Here is a 20,887-nt window from a genome sequence, read left to right on the forward strand (position 1 = left end):
GTAAATATTTGATGACTGTTGACCTAGATGTTACAATCAAATTGATTCATTTCTAAGACAATCGTTGTCCTAAATAAATCAAATATTTGCGAAGGATTTATAATCCCGGAAACCGCTTGCTTTTTTATTCCCTGATTTTAAAGTAAAGGGGAAAGAAATCCCGGCCACTTTTATCATGTTACATGCTGTGCACCATAAAGTTCACAACAACTCTCTACATTTTCCAACTGATATAGTTAAAGTGTATTTTAATTTATTTTACTCTTTGTTAAAACATTATTCTTGTTCGTTTCTTTATGCATGAAAGTATTTTTTACTCCTCTATAATTTTGTCTATAATCAACTTTGAAATGTTTTTACAAAAAATGCAGTTAATTAGCTGTTATCCTGCAAGTAGTATGTGAAAAATCACTCATCACTGCTCACGGGTGCTCACATCTAACCAGATGTATGTATTATCTTCATGATTTTCATTGAATTATAAATCAATCTCACATAACAGACTAAAAAAATGTATGTTGTTTGTCATTTCCTTTGACAGTATACGCCCCTTGCCCCCGGATCTGCCACTGTACACTAATATTCCATTTAATATTGAATTAAGTAGCTCTCTCATTTCTCATTTCTTTCTGTTTTACCCTCACTTTTAATTCCAGGTTATCAAGCACAAATCGGATATCTCTAGACAGAATGGGCCGCGATTGTAAGAATCTGTTCCTCACGAAGAAACAGCAGAAACTGTGCAATAGAGATGACGGGATGGTTCTGGTTCTATTAGATGCTTTTCGTCTCAGCCTAACAGAGTGCAGACAACAATTCAAACATGAAAGATGGAATTGCAGTATGACAAATGATGCACAAAGACTCAACATTGTAAAAGAAGGTAGGTATATTGAAGAACATTACTATCTAACGTCTTCTTTTTCATTTTGATTGATCTATAAACCAAGGGGCAGAGCCATGGGGGTACCTGCCCTCCCGGAGGTATTCCAGTAGACCGACAGCCGATGAAACGTGTGTGAACCCTCAAAAAGTTGTTAGAAAGACCGCGAGTCTGACCTGTCGGTCTCATGGGCAATCGGTCTTATAAACCCGTGCTCAAATATCTTTTCGGAAGGCCTGACGTCGTCGTTCTCGTTAGCTTTCATTCTTGTGTGCCTTACCCACTCTCCTCTTATATTTTTTTATTAGTTTGTAATGAAAGAAAGAGAGCGTATACAAAATGGAATAGAAGGGAAGTAAATTTTATGGAGAGTATAACCTCCTCACATGGCTTCAAGATGGAGGCTTAGAAAAGGAAGGTGTGTTAAAGATATTAGCAGAAACAGATTTATATTTATGCATTTTATCAGCGAATATTCAATATAGCTGACCTCTTAAGTATTTTGACCTATTAGTGCTGTCCAAGAGCTATAGTTCACATCTACAGAAGATAGTTACGTAACTGTAGTTCTGTAGCTATAGTGATCATGTCTACTTTTCATCGAGAGAGAGAGAGAGAGAGAGATATATATAGAGAGTGTGTGTGTGTGCGCGCGCTAGAATACGTGTGCGTGATCGTGGGTGTGGCCCCGTGTGGGATATGTGTGCGTGTGCAGGTTGTTCATAAATCTTTGTATAATGAGTATGTGTTTTGTAAAATTGAAATATCATAATCATTGACTAAGAGTTATGAGAATTATGGAAATATGCTAAAGAGAATAAGAAAGTACATGTAACATTCTTTTTCTTCAATCAAATGTTTATTGAGAATGTAGAAGGAAGAAGTTCAGAAAATTTCCCAGCAGATGTAATATTTTAACATGCTATACGTTGGCGTCTCCTTTCGAGAACACACATACAAAGAATTCCATTTCACTCGTGTCACTGCCCCTACACCAGTATCCAGATTAAGGGATCTAGTTGGGATGATCCATGGGGTCCTGCTAATCCCCTCCCACAATTTAAGGATTTAACTTTCGATGGCGGGCTGGATATGAAGTTTGCGCTTCTGTGCCGGCCAGACCGCCCGTTCGTTATAACAGTCCCTTCATGTTAAAGGTTTTCAGTCTATACGATCAGAATGTCATGCTTGCACCGTGATACATAAACTGTATTTCATATTCTCTAATATATTCTGCTCAGAATAACAATTTGGTCAATCAGTACATTATAAAAAGTAAACAAGGTGTACTAAACATGTCGATCGTAAATAAATTCGAGAGCTCAACCAATGGCAATTCTAATAGCCTTCTGCGTCACCTATTGAACTTACGAACATGACAAAGGCATGTTATATAACAAGAACATGATGTAGTCAATACAATGCGGTATTGACATCACCCTTGGGCTAAAATCTTGAAAAGCTTTGTGATTGTGTTATCATTAACAGTCCATACTAGGGACATGAATAACAATTGATCGCATTTTTTTTAGTAATTGTTTATAAAAAGGTGATAGAATTGCAAAAATTGTAGGTAATGTCAAAATCAAGCTTCAGTCATGTCATTTTTCATTGCATGAAATATATATATTTAGTGGTCATTTTAGAAATAAGCAAATTAAACAATGCTATAGCCAGGCGCCATTGATAAAATCGTTTCAGTGAACTTCCTATATACTGGCTGCTGGGATGTAAACGGTCTCCCTTTAAGTTGCGTGGGATCCGAAATAATTCTACATATTTCGATCCTGATCCCAATGTAATTGAGTTAAGTATTTGGCATTAGGAAGGATTCCTATTCCACTTTCGTGTAGACCTTGATGAAATTGTTGTGATGTCTGATCAAATACCTGACATGTTCACATATATCTTCATCTCCTACGCTCTCTTCTGCCCTTTTCTTTTTTCTTCAACGTTGTCCTTTATCTACTTTTGAATCGCATGCACGTGCTTTCGTTTCAGGATATAAAACACAATCATATAAGCAATTTTTTTAAAAATTCAAATGCAAAATGTACTGGTATTATTATAGTTCGTCGGTTAAAGCTGAACTATAAATTAGAATAGCCTGTTTTTGTTTTACACTTTGAATGTTGCGTTCACTTCCCCCAAATTATGATAGGTTACTTTCGCTGTTTTTCTCTGTTACGGAATCTTATAATCAATCCATTCTATAGCCCTACGTAATGCGCAGTACTCTGTTCTATGAGACAGTGTCCATGCTCTGACCATAGAGATTGACGAGGTTCGAACTTTATCCCATAGGAACCTATGGGGTAAATATGCCAGATTTAGAACAAACTTGCTAAAAACAATTGCTCTTTGTTGTATAGTTAAGGGGAATGCCTTTGAACTAAATAATCCGTAATTCTATGAGAAATATTCCAATGTTATCTAAGCACAGTTGCGATTTTGCTGCATGAATACGACTCTTCGCTCTGGAAAAAAGTACCCCTCCCCCCCCCCCCATTTCTGTTGGCCCTATGATATTATTGTAATATCCAGAGTTAACGTTTGAATCCAGTTTTCTCTGTAATCAAAGCTTAATCAAGTTTAGGAAATTGTTTGGCCATAGTTTTATGGAAGTTAGTTTTAGGGCTCAATCCTGTTGGAAAATAGTTGTTGCGTTACGACACGACGGGGAAAATGGTGACGAATGGTGTCACCCTGTACGATTACCACTTTGGGAATGCTAGCTTGAAAATCGCCTCTTTCACATTTCGAATTCCAGAAAAATAGTATTTGAACTCTGTATCCGTGATTTGAAATTATAAATGTTAATTGAGTTCAAGAACGTTGGATGCAAAATAACAAGCTTGTTACCGGGGCCGGGCCGGGCTCTCTTTCTCTCGCCTTGGAAAGGGGATTGAGGGCGTTGACAACTAGCACACCTCCGTCTTTCCGGTCGGGAGAGAGAAATCATGATAGATTCATGACATATCAGAATAGATGACATGAATACATTGATGTGGGACTATGTGTTACATTCTGGTGGGTAGAATGTTAATGAAGTGATATGATGACTTTCTGATTCAGACATCTTTCATCATGCCCTATTTCTGCTACGTGACTTCCTAATAGAAATCCTAAGGTATGGAGAAAGGAAATAGAGCTTTATCCATCATTCATTCGCGGAAAAATCTATTCCATTCTCTAAAGAAACCTATAATGGTTGTAAAGACATTTGAATAGTTTTCTTTTTATATTCGAGAATATGTTGCTTTCAACAGCAGCTCATTGCTACTCAGATCTTTATAAACTGTTATGAAATATTAATGAAGATGAAACTTGATTTGGATTCTTTGTGGGTGTTTATACCAAAACAAAAAAGCATGAGGAAGTTACATGAAATGTCGATATGTTCTTTTAAGAGCACTAATGTGAAAAATAAATGGCGGTCTACTTGATCCATGATAATCTCTTCAAATTCTTCATTATGAAAGATATGGACTCATGGAGGAGGGGAGGAGGAGGTGAAGGGAGAAGGAGAAGAGGGAAAGGAAAGAAAAAAAGAAGGAAAGAGAGAGAGATAGAGATAGATAGATAGAGAGAGAGAGACCGCAGTATGATTACCTTTTTCATGTTTTTAAAAAACATCAATCGAACCTGAATCGATCATTTTACAGAAAGGCATTCAGTATATTCCAATCATCATGACTTGTATGTTTGTTGACCGTCAATTACATTTCTTTACTCTGTTAATAATAGCAAAATTGATTTTCCACTCTGCATTGTAATTCCAAAAATGCAATTTTCCTTCAAAAAATAAAGCTTAAAAAAATACTAGATATGGGGATTTTTTTGTTAAAGTGGAACCATTGTGCATCATGTTTTTATCCCGATCGGAATGCAACCACCCCCCCCCCCAACCAACCCCCACGAATGACTTTCAGATGCACTCTCCCACCAGAGACCCTGGTGTTCCGAAGTCAATTTGGAATGAAATCAAAACTTCCTCGGAACAGTGACCACGAAGGGCAGCATGTCACAACATTCATCATAAAACAATCAATAACTATCCCATGACATATTGAAATCATTTGCTTTCTTTCATGTGGTCAGATTTATAGTCATAATACTTTATTCTTCCCCTAATCATATTAAAATGCCAAGCGGAGGAAAAGTGTTGTTACTTTGCTCACAGAGGGGCTGTTTACAGCAAGGGATGTTGTAACTACAACAATAATCATAAAATGACCATTGTTTTTTGGTGTGTGTGTGTGTGTGTGTGTGTGAAAAAGCTATGAGTCATTGCAGGACATCGTATAAATAGGCCTGTGTTGAGACTTGTGATTTTTGTTGAATGTATACGTTGAATATAAGTATGTTAAATCAAATAAACATAAAAGAAAGCTATACAGTAGGCTTGCGGGTGCACCATGTGTAAGAGAGAGAGAGAGAGAGAGAGGATTGAGGAGTCCTGAAAAGAAAGCTGTCATGATTTCTTCTGTGTTTTGATTTCACTCATGTAAATCATGAAACTTCAAATGGAAAAGTAAATTAAAGGTAGAATCAACTGTAAGCACATATTAATGTTTTAAGATTAAACATTATTATTTATTTAATTTATTTTCAACACGGATCACATAAACGATGTAGCCCATCCTTTTCACTATTTTGTAGTAATTGGAGAACAAAAAATTATTCACCATGATAATAGTAAGATACAATTGATTGAATACCGTTCTCATCATTGATCGATCTAGTTATCTCTTTAGGTGTCTATAAGTAGGTGATACCATATGAAAAGAAAACCATTACGGACTAAGAAGACAGATGTGACAATTTGTATATATATATAAACATTATATATTTGGCACTTGTATATTTATGTCATAAATATGTTATTTGTGGTTCAGGGCTTTCTTTCAAGTTTGCTGATGAAGAAAAAATGTAGATTTAAAGTAGGCTTTTTTTCAACGCTCAAAAGGTATACGGGACATAATTATTGGAACAAATATGATTTTTTTTTTAAATAAATGTAATGCTTCCTGGGAGAAATTTCAATAGTTTGAACATGTGGCTTACACCCAGTAAATAAGATCGATTGATCGATCTGTAATTGAAAAACAAGTCAGAAAAAATCTTGGAACCAGCGGGATTTGAACCTGCCATCTACTGCTTGCCGGGCAGCGACTCTACCACCATCATTAGTGTTCTTCATTCAGTTTTCACCTTTAATCATTCACTGCAACGTGATTTTCTCTTTAAGAAAACCATTTAATGCAAACAAAATATACATGCGTTGTGAATATATCCCGTTTTTTTCATAAAAAATAAAGTGTATATTGAAATAATTGAAATAATCATGTGCATATGTTGTCAGTATACCGTTTTATGGATCAGTTATTTTTACGACGGTGAATCAAACTTTCTGCGGTTGTTCTTACTAGTGACGATGGCTGTGTTCACACATAAGAATTGTTCGCAACCCAATTTCCTTGATTTACAATCACGTCCACACGACATGAGTCTGGTGCTACCCCCGAGCTACCCCCGTATGAAAAGCGAAATAAAGTGATTTCAATATGTGCAAAGAATAGAATCAATTAAACAAAAACAACCAAACAAACGGCGTGTGGTCTCACACCATCAGGGATAGCAAAGAGGAAACTGTTGAATCATTATGCTTACTAGAATTACAAAGAATGTCAACGTGAGAACACAGTCTTATTTGAACCTCATAATATAAGCCAGTGCAGTGAAGATTCCCATGTGCATGTGTCGTCAAAAGAGGGTTAGTGAACTCACAAAAATTACCCTCGAGAATTATCAGTAACAGTTCAAAGAAAGGGAGATTGTTTTATTTATTGTAATTGCCATTGTTTTCATCAGAGTGAACATGCATGGGTGGAAGAGTTATTTTGTGGGGTAAGACATCGTTGCACTCGGTAGAAATATCTTGAGAACTTGCCAAAATCATTGCATTATTCGTGGTGGTACTGGTGGTAGTAGTGAAGGAGCAAGGGTGACGAAGAAGATAAATCATATATAAGTTGATAAAGTAGTAGCAGTATCATTAGTAATACTAAAATTAGTAGTATTAGTTATAGTAGTAGTGGTGTGGTGATGGTAGTAGTAGTAGTAGTAGTAGTAGTAGTAGTAGTAGTAGTAGTAGTAATAGTAGCAGTAGTAGTAGTAGTAGTAGTAGTAGTAGTAGTAGTAGTAGTAGTAGTAATATTATTATTATTAGTAGTAGTAGTAGCAGTAATATTCGTAGCAGTATAGTAGTAGTATTAGAAGTATAGTAGTAGCATTAGAAGTATATTAGTAGCATTAGTAGCATCAGTAATAGTAGTAGTAATAGTAGTAGTAGTAGTAGTAGTAGTAGTAGTAGTATTAGTAGTAGTAGTAGAAGTAGTAGTAGCAGTAGTAGTAGTAGAAATAGTAGTAGAAGTAGAAGTAATAGTATCGATGTGGTTTTATACATTTCAAATAAGTGTTGGTATTATACCCCCATCCCCACACACACAAAGCAGTTTTAAAATTATGTCTATATAGCATTTCTTGGTAATTCGCCTATAAACAAATTATAATAGAACTATAACCGTTATTGCATTTTACCTCAGCTTGTATTGAAATCAGTGTGGTCAGCTATCAATGTCATTACGCAACATTAATGAATTTCAATCACCAGATTTGAGGTTGCTTTTGATCATTGTCGCATCATGTTATGTAATCTTAAAACAGCCTTTATTCTATTCTAATGAAGCAATGTTTTCCCTCGAAATTCGCAATTGGAACATTTGGTTTAATTCTCATTCAAGGCTTGAATTTCGAGCCAGGATTTACCCCTTCAGCTCCTGCATGTATACAGGACCAAATGGCAATGTACTTTGCCACATGTTATAGTACAAGGTTAAGAATGTTGAACAGAGTTTTGATGACGCCTCATAGCTATTACACACCCGTCAATTTACACACTTAATTGTCAGTGACATGTGCTGCGATTGGAACATTCACGGAAATAAAAGAGGGGGAAGTCGTAATTTGTTTGTTGTTTTTCCGAGACTTTGACAACACCTGGTTGAGTGAGTAAAGAGGGCAAGTAGTACGAGTATATTTATCACCTTTCAGTGAACATAATTTAGTTGTGGCTAATTTTGATAAGCGACAACATGGCATACAATGATATCAAGGTAATATTAATGGACATGTGGAATAAAATCAATTAAAATCATTTCCATAACATAAACAATAAGCATAAGAAGAAGAACGATAATGGTGGTTAACCAGATTGTATAAGCAGGTGAAAGGATGATGATCTATGTCGTAATTCCGCTGTTACAATATATAATAGATCAACAACTGCAGCACCCGGATAAACAGTGTCTGAAAATTTAATTGGATTAAATAATTGTTAATTCATCATTAATTTAGTGCGGAATGTAAATACCAATGTACTCATTGCAATGCTGGGCACCTCGCAAATGTGTCATGTGACCGCAAAGTTGCCATACCTAGCCACAAACCACAAATGGTGGTATATAGCGCGTCTTACCGCAACACAGGGTCCGTCAGACCTGTGGTTAAGCACCGTTTGTTTGTGTGCACCCGTCTCAGGTCATTCGCGAGAAATTCCTCTTTAAACGGTTCGTTGATATCATTTTGATTGGACCAGCAATTAACTAATTCATTGCAACAGTGCCACGCTGCTACAGAACTGTCAAAAATGCAAAGAAATAGTGGTATAAACGATTAAAACTAGATTGAATTAAAAGAAGTAATGAAGACGCAAAGAAAAACGAGAGAACATAATTTAACTAATCAGAGAAATGAGTGGGAGGGGCAACAGAAGGGTATCATCAGACGACCCAACTGTACATTCATGGAGCTTATCATAATCTCATTTCATCTTTCTCTTCCTCATGACATAACCATCGACCAAAACCAATCGACTAACCCTAACCTAAATCTAATCGCCATCCTAACATTATATCCTTGAAATATCCATATTGATATTAAGGTCTTAATTTAAACTTCGTTCACTTTCCGTCACTCTTATCTGATTTGATTGAATTTGATTTATTTGCAAACAGCAATACAGTAATACATTTCATACAATGAGTCTCTCTCTCTCTCTCTCTCCCCCCCCCCCCCCCAAATCTCTTTAAGGGCTAGGGCTTCAGTCGCGTATATCTTCCTTACTTGCCTGATAACGGGCGTAGTAAAAATCATTTCATTGCCTTCTGATAATAAGACTAAGAAACACGGTGCTCTGTTTTGAGAATTCACGTTTAGCTGTGTGTTTCGCGAACATAGATTTCACGTTTTTGCAGCGACGACATGACAGTGTGCATATCATTTTACGCTTCGCTGAATTGCACCAACTTTAAACCAATCAGCTGCCTTCTTTGTATATTCGCCTTTTTGCGTAGTCTTTGCGTCCAGGGATTTTACACTCTATAAAGAAAATGTTGATATCCGTGTATTCACTGAATTTGTCACACTAAGGACTTTTTCTCTTGTGATTGTAAGAGGGTTTTGATCATCAGAGGAACAAAATAATTTTCTTGTTACCTCAAACTTACAACGTCATTCATTCAACACATTGTAGTTTTGTAATGAGGTCAATTATTAGGATTAACTTACACGATTAATTTCTGGTAGTTTATAGTAGCTTCACAGCGCGGACCGTGTCCTTCAGTTTGCCTGTTTTGTTCGCGTTAACTCATAGTCAATCAAGGCGTCACGTTTCTGAGTTCGAATACTCTAGTTCAGATGACCCTTCTCTCAAAAGAAATGTAGCTGTACTTTGTCAAATAAAGGCAACGATGAGAGTGAAATAAGAACGCATAGTTCCATGATTCAAACTTTAAAGGTACTATGTCCCATTTGCAGGCCAAAAAAAATGAAAAGGTTAAATTCCAACGGCATTTGACAGATAATACTAATTTAGAACTTCCCTAAAACAAGGGGGGGCTTGAAAATGACTTTAAGTGGGAAAATAACGACTATTAGTTGTCGAATCGACTTTAGATCTATAGAGCCAGTAAGTAAAAGTCTGATTTTCAGACCATTGTACCGAATGGTCGTACGTTTTATGCTGCGCAAAGATTCAATCAGTTTAGTTTTGGCCATTACAAGAAGTGGGTTATTGATGTAGACAAATGCTCATGTACCCTTTGAACATCATTTTATGTATGTTATTACCAAAGAAGAAGAAAAAAGCCAGTCAGTCACTCAATAGTGTCTGACAGTGAAGTCTAGAAAGTAAACGGGTTCCCTAGCATAATTTGAATATGAGGACACTGCTAACGTTTAAATTTCACAGATAGGACATACATGACATATTCATAATTCCTGCAAAGTTCTACAGAATTTGATGTTGGCTGCAAAAGGGACATAGTATCTTTAAAACATGAGGAAGAATATTCGCTCGCTAATTGTTTTGTACTTTCGCGAAACAATACATCTGTAGCGGAGGAGTATTTTCAAAGCAGACTTTTTAGACAATCAGCTTTGAAGTTCACATAGCGACGAAGGTTCAATCACAAAATCATTTAAATGATATCATGTCAGTCTCAGCAAATTTAAAAGAAAATGGATCATTACTGGAATTCTGCTTGAAGTCGAAAACAAGTCGTCCGCGCATTCTTATCATAAAATGAAAATGTTTGTAGATTGAGACTAATCAGGTAATCTGGCCACTAGTCACACCAGACGTTCCAACCATTCAATCCGCGCCTTGTCTGCTGTCCAACCAGGGTAACCCTAATTAAAAGGTTTACGACTCACTACGATATGCTTGTCTAATTATCCTCCTAAAGGTCATTGACCTTACACGATTACACACTCACAGATGCATTTATCCGCCAAGTTCTGCAACTCTTCCTCGATCCTATTACATTCATATATTTCTATCTCTTACATTCTCTCTTTTCAGTCTCTCTTTCCTTCTGTCTGCCTGCCTCTCTCTCTCTCTCTCCGTCTCTCTGTCTAAGCTTTCGATCTATATATCTGTTTATATATTTATCTGTCTCTATCGTTTGTTGGTTTGGCAGATGTCCATACGTCTATTTGAGTCATTGGTCAAGCCAAGTGATTGCCGACGGTCAAATCTTACAAAACAAAGAATTTAGGAGACGCTGACTGAATGTTTGTAACACATGTTCGGAGAGTGAATCACTGGCCATGCTCTCCTCGAGTATACGTTCACTCCTAAAACAAAATGTAACCTTTCAACAATGGAAATTCGAGAGTCGTACAGAATATAACGATTATCTCATATAGCTCATTGAAGCGCGATTTAATTCAGATATATTTATTCAAATGCTTGTAACACTAAAATGATAAAATGGGGGGGGGGGGGGTTGTAAGGCTAGACCTCTATTCCTTAGTTAGACAACTGTGCATTAAAATGATTTTCTAATAATATATATATATATATATATATGTAATATATATATATATATATTAATATGCAATGAGTAGTGCCAAACAGAAGTGACTGACCTGCAACTTTTTTTGCCACGCCGAACCCAAGAGCAAAGGGGACTAGAGTTATGCACTCCAAGTTATTATATACCTGAACTTGTATTTTTTTCTTCCAATACAAATAAAAATACTAATAGATACATAACAACCGTAGAAATAATGTCACCCCTGTTTGGGGGGGGGGGTATTTAAAAAATGGTGCTTGGTGCACTATCTGGCAGTGTCATGTGTGATGGGAAATCAAAATCACGTGATCCGTGCACGTGATACGTATAAGCCCATAGTTAAGAAAACGTTTTGTAAACGTTTTGGACAACGGGTGGCACAAAGTATTAACTATATTTTTAGCGATATGTGCACAAATGCCTATATTTACTAGGTTTCCCACAGAAGTTCATGTCGACAAGAAATTGTTGACACCTATTAAAATTGGAACGATACAGAGAAGATTAGCATGGCCCCTTGCACAAAGATGACACGCACAATCGTGAAGCGTTCCTTATTTTTTTAAATCATTTTTTAAAAATTTGTTATGAATTCGAGAGTAGATTCCGCTGGTAGGCCTAATGATGATGATGATCATTAACTATGTATACAATGAAACTGTAGAGTCTGATACATAAATAAATGAAAAGCAATGTAGATGCTACAATCAAATTATTACACAATATCAAATAAATTGATATCAGCTTTATGAGTGTTATACAGTAGGCTTAGGCCAAACAAAAACAAACTTTTGGTTGTCCTCGATTGTCCTTTTCTGGAGTAGGATCGAGCGAGCGCATTATTTTAATTTTGTTTGTTTAACTTCATTTTTTGTGGGTTTTTTTTTGTGTGTGTCTTTTTTTTCCCCCCATTTTTTTTTTTTTAATAACTTTTTTTCCATGAAAAAAAAAAAATCATTGGGATGTCAAGCATTTAAGCATACCAAGTCTATAAAACACTTTAATATTGTAAAAGACGAGTTTAATGTACAATGAATATCAAGACTAACACAGAAAGTATTTTTGGCTTTGAAATACAGCACCTTTTAAATCTCCATTGTACTACTTATAGCTACTTGTGCCCTCTTATCGGTGACCATTGCTCCCCCATGATCCTCTTTATCTTATGTTAACTGAGAGCTGATTTTATGAGATAACCACAGTCATGTCCAGTGACCTTGCAGGGTGGGCTAATCCCTCCTGTAAACTAGTACAGATGGGCTTTAAAATGAGTTTAAGAATGCTCAGAACCTGATTTGAATGAACGGCATTTTGACATAGAAAAATAAAAATGGCAAGTTTAATAAATACAGAAATGCGTACTGAAAAGACCAAACTGGCAACGGGACGCATTTTGATCCGTGCAAATGCATAAATGGTATGTTTGGCATTTAAGATTGCTCCCCCCCCCCCCCCCCCCCAAAAAAAAAAAAAAAAAAAAAAAAAAATATTTAAAAAGAAAAAGAAATAAATAAATAAATAAATAAATAAATAAAAATACGAGCGGCCCGAAAATGACGAGTGGGCGGTCGAGGACAACCAAATGATTTTTTTTTGGCCTTATGAGTGTAGTAATGTAGGTAAGGTAGGTATTTCTGTAGGTATTCATGTAACGTATAGGATGTTTATAATGAAATTGATATTCAAAAGGGATATAATGTTTAATTTAAAAAATGGAGGTAAATACAGGTCAGAAACAATACATAGATTCCGAATTGAGTTTGATTGATGATACCTTGTGCCGTTTGTTGAGAAGCAGAAGAGCGTTATTAACTGTTAGTAATATCATTGAAATTAAATTAAGAAAGTAAGAAACCGAGCCTAGGGTATGATTTACGGATCTGGCATACAGGTCATAGAACTCAAGGGAAGTGGAAACTTTAGGAACATCCAGTGAGGAGAAAGGGTATACAATTTGAATTTTACTTCATGTACCAGCGGCAGCCTATCACAAGGCTAGATCTAGAAATAGCCGGATCTGAAATCAGAATCGGGTTCAAAGTGTATTTAACAATTCAGCCAATTGACGTACAAACGCCACTCCAGTTGCACTTATAAAAGTGGGTGATATACGAAAGGAGAGCGTGAAATGTAAAGTGATTTGAATTATAGGGGTATAAGATGTGTGGAAGAGAAAGGGGGAGAGAGAGAGAGAGAGAGAGAGAGAGAGTGGGAGAGAGGAGGGAGTGGAAGAAAGAGCAGTAGCGAGGGTCCATTAAAATGTCATTTCATCAGTGGCTGTCGTTTTTCTATTTCTCTGGCACGTATTTCTAATTTGTTTCATCTTTCATCGAAACCTTCACGCGCAATTTGGCGTCAAGGGTCACGCAAGGTTTAAGTTTGGGAGGGGGCATCGAAACTCTTTCCGCCCTAGCTAGCCTTATCTGCTGCACTCCATGCACACTTTGGGTTTTTCGTCCCCCATCAGATTCAACCAAAACCGCCAATGGTTGGTGCTTTGTAAGTGGTTAAGATTGTTCACAATTTATCACTAGCGATAATATTTTCGATTCTATATTCGCAATGAGTAATATATTTAGCATTAATTTCTTCTTCCATATTAATTAATCCTCTTGCACAACGGTATTGTAAAAAAGAACTTATTTTCAATGAAGTAGGCTTGAGAACAATATTCTGTTTTGTTTAAGACCCAATAACGTCAACGATGCGCTCTCAAAGTGCTTTGGTTTTAGCCTTGGTTTTAGCTCCGCCAAAATTAATGATATCAGCGCACAGTACATGTCCAAAAATATTAGGTAGGCTTTTACTCATTGCACAACTGGGCAAAGAGTGACGGGGCTCGAACCAATAATCACCCCATCAGTATATCAGCGCCCAAACAACTTTACTATTTCAAGATTTTGAGATTTGTGATCAAATACCGAACTGGCTTGAAATTTGTTTGGACCATCCGGCAAACAAATTGTGGTGATTTTGAAATTTAAGTATTATTTGCTCGAGGGCTCGAAACGAACTTAGTCAACGAAAAAATCAAGGGAAAGTGGACTGCACATACCACACTTTCAGACAAAATAGTCATACTACCTAAAACTACGCGTGCACGCAATCGTCCATTTTACAGGTAGAACTTGGAGAAATTTTGAAGAAAGGCGGGAAGTAGCCCTGCGGACACGGAGGTAAATTTTCAGCACTTTGAAGTGCGGAACAGTGTTACATTCCCCTCCCTCATCGCTAGTCATCATCATAAATCTGTCATTCGTTGAATGACGTTGACTTAACTTGACGCCAGTCAGTCCAACCAAGTTCAAATCCTCTCCATTTGAATTCGCCTTTAGCAGTAAAGCCTCTACCAACCTATTCCGACTGCCGGCGTCTTGTTAACCTGTAGTATGGACACCCCCTTTCTGTGCCACACCCAAGAAGGCTACCGCTGCAAGCACAAAGTACTCTTTCTTTCCTTAATCAGCATGCAGATAATAACAAATATAACTCGAAGAAAGACAACTGTCGTGTACGATATATCCTCAACCAATACTTTGCATTAATGAATGGCTAATTGTGATACTTTGCCTAACATCCTCACACCAATATCTTCCAAATCGCCGTCACAATCCAGGACTTCATCACGACACCGCTTTTTATCGGAGTGAAAAATAATCGGCAGTGCGAACATTCATGAGATCACTTATACCTGAAATATTTGATGAATTAGTTGTTGTTTGGACAGCATTAAACTCTTTCTGTTGCATATATTTCGAGTTGTTTTCCACCTCATGTCAGGATGAAGACATAGCTAGTTGAATCTTGACAGATGTTTGTGTTATTTTTGATCTACGTGAGGTTTCAACGGCTCTTCCTTGAGAGGCGCAAGTAAAGGGGGTATGGGGTAACACCCTCCCGCAATAGAATTTTTCTGTCAAATTTGAATTTTGTTTGTAAATCCTTTAAAAAATCGGATCTCTAGGAAATCTTAAAATATTTGTTTTACCTTGTCAGTAACTTAAAAAATATGATAACTTTTTTGTTGAAAATATCAGCAGATTTTGCCCGACAACCTCCCCCTCGTTCATTCTCTCTCAAAAGCACCTCTTTCTTGTGACTTATCACCCCATCCCTTCCCGCCCCTCTTCATATCTGTACCACCACTTCTCTGACGTACCATGGTCCTCTCTTCACTCTTCATACCTTTGGTGGATGGACAATCGAATTTCAGTAATTCGCTGTGGCACATTACGTGGTGGGGTTCTTCAATCGCTTAATGTTTCCACTCCTCCTCAACTTCTTCTGCTTGCTTTTCCCATTCGCCTTGAAAGGCCAGATGTGTAATACAGAATATTAACCATTGATAATGGGTGACAATGTCGATTCGTATCTAATCATTTTTTTTTCTCTCTCTCTCCCTCAATCTCTCTCCTCATATCATTTTCAGGTATGAAGGAGACAGCGTTCCTCTCCGCGATCAGCTCAGCGGGACTCGTCCACGCCATCGCCCAGGGCTGCAGTCGTGGGACGCTAGATCGATGCTCGTGTGACGATGTCAGCTTCAGCGCCGAGGCCAACCGGGAAGCATGGAAATGGGGAGGGTGTGGGGATAACCTCAAGTACAGCCAAAGGTTCCTCAAAGACTTCTTAAAGAACAGATCGAGTGGAAGTAGAGATCTTAGAAGTAAGATGGAGAGACACAACAGTGACCTTGGAATAAGGGTGAGATATAATGTTATTGCCTTTGCAGTGGTGATTTAAGCTTGTATAATGGGCCAAACCCCGCATTTGCCCCTTCCCCGGCCCCATCCATTTGGAACACAACTGGTATACCCTCAATCATGTAATTGTGGGATTGTACCCCCCCCCCCTCTTTTTTAAAGGCCCACTGTACTACTTGTAGCTACTTGCTCCCTCTATATAGAAAACAATGGTTAATCGGTGACCATTGGTCTCCCATGGTCCCCTTTTTCTTATGTATTATTGAGAGCTGAGTTGATGAGATAGCCACCTGTCAGTGACCTTCCTGGGGGGGGTGGTCTAATCCCTCCTAGCCAAACTAGTACAGACGGCCTTTAAACAAAATCGTGGTACGCTCTTGATTTCATGTCTTTAATCATTTTCATGAAGAATGGATTACTAAAAATGTTACACTGTGTTTACACTCTGAGTCTCTGACTATAGTTACCCGACTTTACTCTGGAACCATGACAATATTTTAAATGAAACAACAACAATTACAATGAAGACAAAAAGAAACAAAAAGAATAACAACAACAACAACATCAACATTGAAAAAACAACATTGTTTGGGCTTCAAACATGAGCTTGATGCGTAAATGTCACAATAGCGACAGGAAACCTCGCCTCTGAATGACATTAGGGGTCATCTATATGGGTCAGGTTGTATCTCATTTTGTCTATCACATGACCTTTGACCTATGTTTATCAGGTGACGTCTAGCCTACCTCTCATGATAGCTTGCTGCCTGTAATCAATCAGTACACTGTAGTCTTAATGATATTGAATATGAATAATTATTAAAATATAGATATTACGACAGTGAGAGTGAGATTATTAAAAACAATGGTTCATAATGATTTAATCATAATACTAAACATAAGAGCAGTGATTATAGTTTGGTGGTAGTATTATTATCAGTATCGGAAAGAGATTAAAAGTCAAAATTTCATGAATTCGATGAAGTTATATTGTTACTGCCGGTCATTTGCTTAAGCAAATTTCGATTTCATAACGTAGTTCTTCATGTTTATACGAAATGAAAAATGAATTTCCAAAGGATATTTAAGTTGCTACAATTTATCTAGTTTCTCATCATTATGAATACAATTTACCAACATTTCATGACACCAGTGAAAATAGGATATGTATCCCAATCAGAACTTATACGCCATAAGTAAGTTGTTATATTTCCCCTCAATATGCAAGATTCCATGATGATTGTTAGTCAAAATGAAATTTACGGTGTACATGATAATTACATGCCTTGTGTGATATCAGAGTGAATTGTGTTAGTGAACTTCAAGACATCCAAAACAAGCAGTTTGTTGTTTTAAATAATCGGTTAGATGAAAGAGAAATGTTGAAAAATAATACTCTCTTTGTCGGTACAGTTTTTAAAGGACGAACATTAATATATTTTTCCCACTTAAATGGCGACTACTTAATCAGTAATGTCCCTTTATCACTTTTATGCCGAATGAAGATGGTTGTCATCAAATCTCTGACGTCAGTGTTTAAGGAAAAAAATAACAATAATTGGGCCCCTCAATATTTATATGAAATGGGCACTATTCCGTAGAAAAAAACTTCCCAAATAAAATGTTAAAATTCACTTGTTGTTGCCTGTGTTGAGGAAAAACCGATGTACAGGTCAATTAGCGCATATCGACCCTCCATATTCATTTCAGTTCACCTAGTCCTACGTACAGCGTTAACGGATGCCTGATTTATTTTAATATAATCATCCATTATGTGACTCGATTTGACAATGACTTAATTTTATTCATATAATTTTTGTAAATACATTTATTTTCTTTCTTCATTTTCACCTTTCCCCCTACCATTTCAGACCGTTCGAAGACGGGTTGACAAGGTCTGCAAATGTCACGGCATCTCAGGGGCATGCACCACTCAGACGTGTTGGAAACAGCTCGGTCCTTTCCATAGCATCGGTGTAGATCTCAAAGAGAAATACGAACGAAGTGTTCAGGTCATCCTTGCGAACCGTGCCGACGGTGAAAACGAGCTCGTACGCAGACGACAGCCGCGTCCCGAGGAAAAGATATACCCCGACTCGCTCACGTCGCCGACGTCGCCGGGGCCAGGCGATCTCGTTTTCGAGAGAGAGTCGCCGGATTTTTGCACGCCGAGTAAATATTCTGAGGGGACTGGGGGACGAACTTGCGATAAGATTAGGACCTGTAATAGCCTCTGCTGTGGACGAGGATACAATATTCGGAGTGTCATGGTGACACGCGCGTGTCAGTGCAGATTCCATTGGTGCTGTGACGTCATTTGTCAACGCTGCACGACGCGTGAGGAGATACATCTTTGCAGAGCGTAAACGAGAGAGCAGTAGACCTTTAAAAGACTGGATGGCCAGGAATGTGTCCGGAAGACAACGCATCGAAAAAGGTGCCATTTGGAGACCAAAGTTGGAGATGTTAAATGCATTGATTTCATGGAATTTTCTACAGATTTAAATGGAGTGAAAAACGAATTTGATGACATCGGGGTCTCGAAATGATGTGAACTAAAAGCTGACGTACTTCGTTCATTTAGAAAATCAAATTGGTTAAAAGACACATGAACTGTCGCACGATTTGATGTACGAACGAAATAATGATAATGCATGTAAGAAAAGAACAGAAAGTTCCTCTTCCTTTGCATGTATGTGCGATCTATAGAATACTCTTGAATTATCAATTTTTTTAATAGAAAGTCTCCATTTTTCCTGCCGTATTGTCTTCCGTGCTTTAAATGTAAAGTTACATGATATAAATATAATAGTGATGTTCGGTAAACAACTATTTTCCAACAATATAATAGGTTTTTATTTAAATGTTGTATTTCCTCATTGATAACCCATACTTTGTGAAGGGCATCAGTCTAGCAAGTATGTAGATAGAGAAAAAAAAATAGCTATACGCTAATCTTTACATTTACCGACATTGGAAAAGAGTGCCAAAAGTTTTGCCGACTAAAAATATATTTGCCAAATGCAATTTTGATTGGAGGACGTCCTCACTTAGGACGGCGCCCTCTGACCAGGGTAGTTAGTCATTGCACAATTCCTGTTCCCTTTAATAATGGACTCCAACCTTTTGCCTTCATCATGGCTACCGTACAGATGTATTGGAAACTTAAAGAACTAGTTTATGTGATGTCATCAATCAAGATATTAAAAGTAGTCTTTATAAATAAAGAGCTACATCGAGTTCTGGAGAAGAAAAAACAACAATTATTACCTAAATTCCATGAGTATTGCATGTTTGCAGTAAAATTATATGACGTTGTGTCGCTGAGGTTTATGACAGGGACGAGTAACATTTTTTGTCTCATTTAGGGTGGGTAGGAAGTGTTGTCGTCTCCGTCATGTCTTTAGACATGTTTTTGATAAACGTCTAACAGTTTTCGTCCTTGAATTTGCATACCAAAGAAATGAATAGTAACATGTATTAAGAGCTTATTCGCTACCTTTGATAAATATCATGTGGTTGTATCTCAGTTCAATGTAATTAAAATGTGATTGAAATTGAAAGTTATACACCATGATACTTAAGATATAAACCCATGGGTCCGGTCCGTTGCACTGATACATGTTGGATATATATACCGCTAAGAGCTAAATAATTCATACCCCACCAAGTTTTGAAAATGTTATGTATATGAAAAATGTATTTGTCCCGCTTTATGTCATATTAAAGCTTACATCTAAATGCATTCAACAAAGGCGCTAATTCAACCAGTTAACTTTTCATGAAACACAAAAACCATCAATTTTACAAGGGGTTATGAATGATTTAGTGATTGTGTTTTAAACAATGTTATCCTATGCTGTCTCGACTGTAATACAATCTTGAATTGTAAACTTCCAGACATTCAAAATGATGTGAATTACTTACTTTTAATATATCTCAATAATTCAAACATTTTCGTATTATCGTAGACTCTATTTGTCACCTAATGTAGTTAGGATTGTGACGTCTACATTTATAATTATAACTTATTTACAGTCAATTCGATTGCGGCTGAAAACACATTTAGTCTACATTTATTTTCCTTTTAGAAGGAGATGTAAGACGTATTCAATTATGTACATTGTACAGCTATTTTATGTATTCAACTTATTATATAATATTCATCTGGCTAAGGATGAATATATAAATGAGTTATTTTTGCATGTGAAATCACTTTTTTTATTGTAAATATATTTATGGTCATTTGTTTATAGATTGTTTGTACATCTTGTGCCGAATCGAATGTACTTTATTAAGCTCAGAGCGCACAGCATGCACACCACTGATAGCGGTTGGAATCTATACCCCTAAAATCGCAACGAAACTTCATTTGTGGAAGTCTTGGACATATTTCGCAGTTGACGTTTAGGAAGTATAGGAGTATCACAAACTTTCAAATCGGAAAGGAATCCCAATTGTTAACAAATTTTGGTAAATTAATGAACTTGTATGTGTCCCAAAAATACATTTTATCAATTTGTGTGTTAACATGGTCAGTACATCAATGGCAAAAATATGTCATTTTTTCAACCTTGGGGTTGTTTCTTACTAGTTTCTTTGTGATTTCGTCCCGACCTGGATCGGTTTTAGCTGCTTTGCATCGTTGAGCTTCACTATAATTATGTAATTAATTTTGTATCCACCGTCGCATTGAAACGCATGTAATGTGTTAGCTTTGTATGAAGTATATCCAGCCTATGGCTGAGCTTTTTGTCCAAAAGTGAATGAATAAAATGAATTTTGTTCAGCCTAAGAAACAGAGATTGTTACGTGTATAATTTTGTGAGAAATATGTGTGTCTTGTTACTTTTACAGAGAAAGGAGAGTCATACAGACAT

General features: G+C 36.9%; 1 protein-coding gene and 1 non-coding gene across 2 annotated transcripts; both read left to right on the forward strand.

The window, feature by feature from the left end:
- The first annotated feature begins 661 nt into the window (after positions 1 to 661).
- Positions 662 to 18,641, forward strand: LOC575320 (protein Wnt-9a). Its single transcript, XM_030975014.1, has 3 exons — positions 662 to 883; positions 15,734 to 16,008; positions 17,879 to 18,641. The coding sequence occupies exons 1-3, from the start codon at positions 691 to 693 to the stop codon at positions 18,371 to 18,373; spliced, it is 963 nt and encodes a 320-aa protein (XP_030830874.1). The 5' UTR covers positions 662 to 690; the 3' UTR covers positions 18,374 to 18,641.
- LOC115920086 lies at positions 11,758 to 11,866 on the forward strand. Its single transcript, XR_004062174.1, has one exon. It is a non-coding gene; the product is annotated as a U6 spliceosomal RNA (small nuclear RNA).
- Positions 18,642 to 20,887: the final 2,246 nt, after the last annotated feature.

Source organism: Strongylocentrotus purpuratus, unplaced genomic scaffold, assembly GCF_000002235.5.
Source record: "Strongylocentrotus purpuratus isolate Spur 01 unplaced genomic scaffold, Spur_5.0 spur5_scaffold_7, whole genome shotgun sequence".
In the NCBI taxonomy this organism is placed as follows: Eukaryota; Metazoa; Echinodermata; class Echinoidea; order Camarodonta; family Strongylocentrotidae; genus Strongylocentrotus; species Strongylocentrotus purpuratus.

Excerpts from the sequence above, each read along its gene's own strand:
- LOC575320 (XM_030975014.1), top strand. The coding sequence starts at position 691 with ATGGGCCGCGATTGTAAGAATCTGTTCCTCACGAAGAAACAGCAGAAA. Across the intron at positions 884-15,733 it reads ACTCAACATTGTAAAAGAAG|GTATGAAGGAGACAGCGTTC; the intron begins GTAGGTATATTG and ends TATCATTTTCAG. Across the intron at positions 16,009-17,878 it reads ACAGTGACCTTGGAATAAGG|ACCGTTCGAAGACGGGTTGA; the intron begins GTGAGATATAAT and ends CTACCATTTCAG.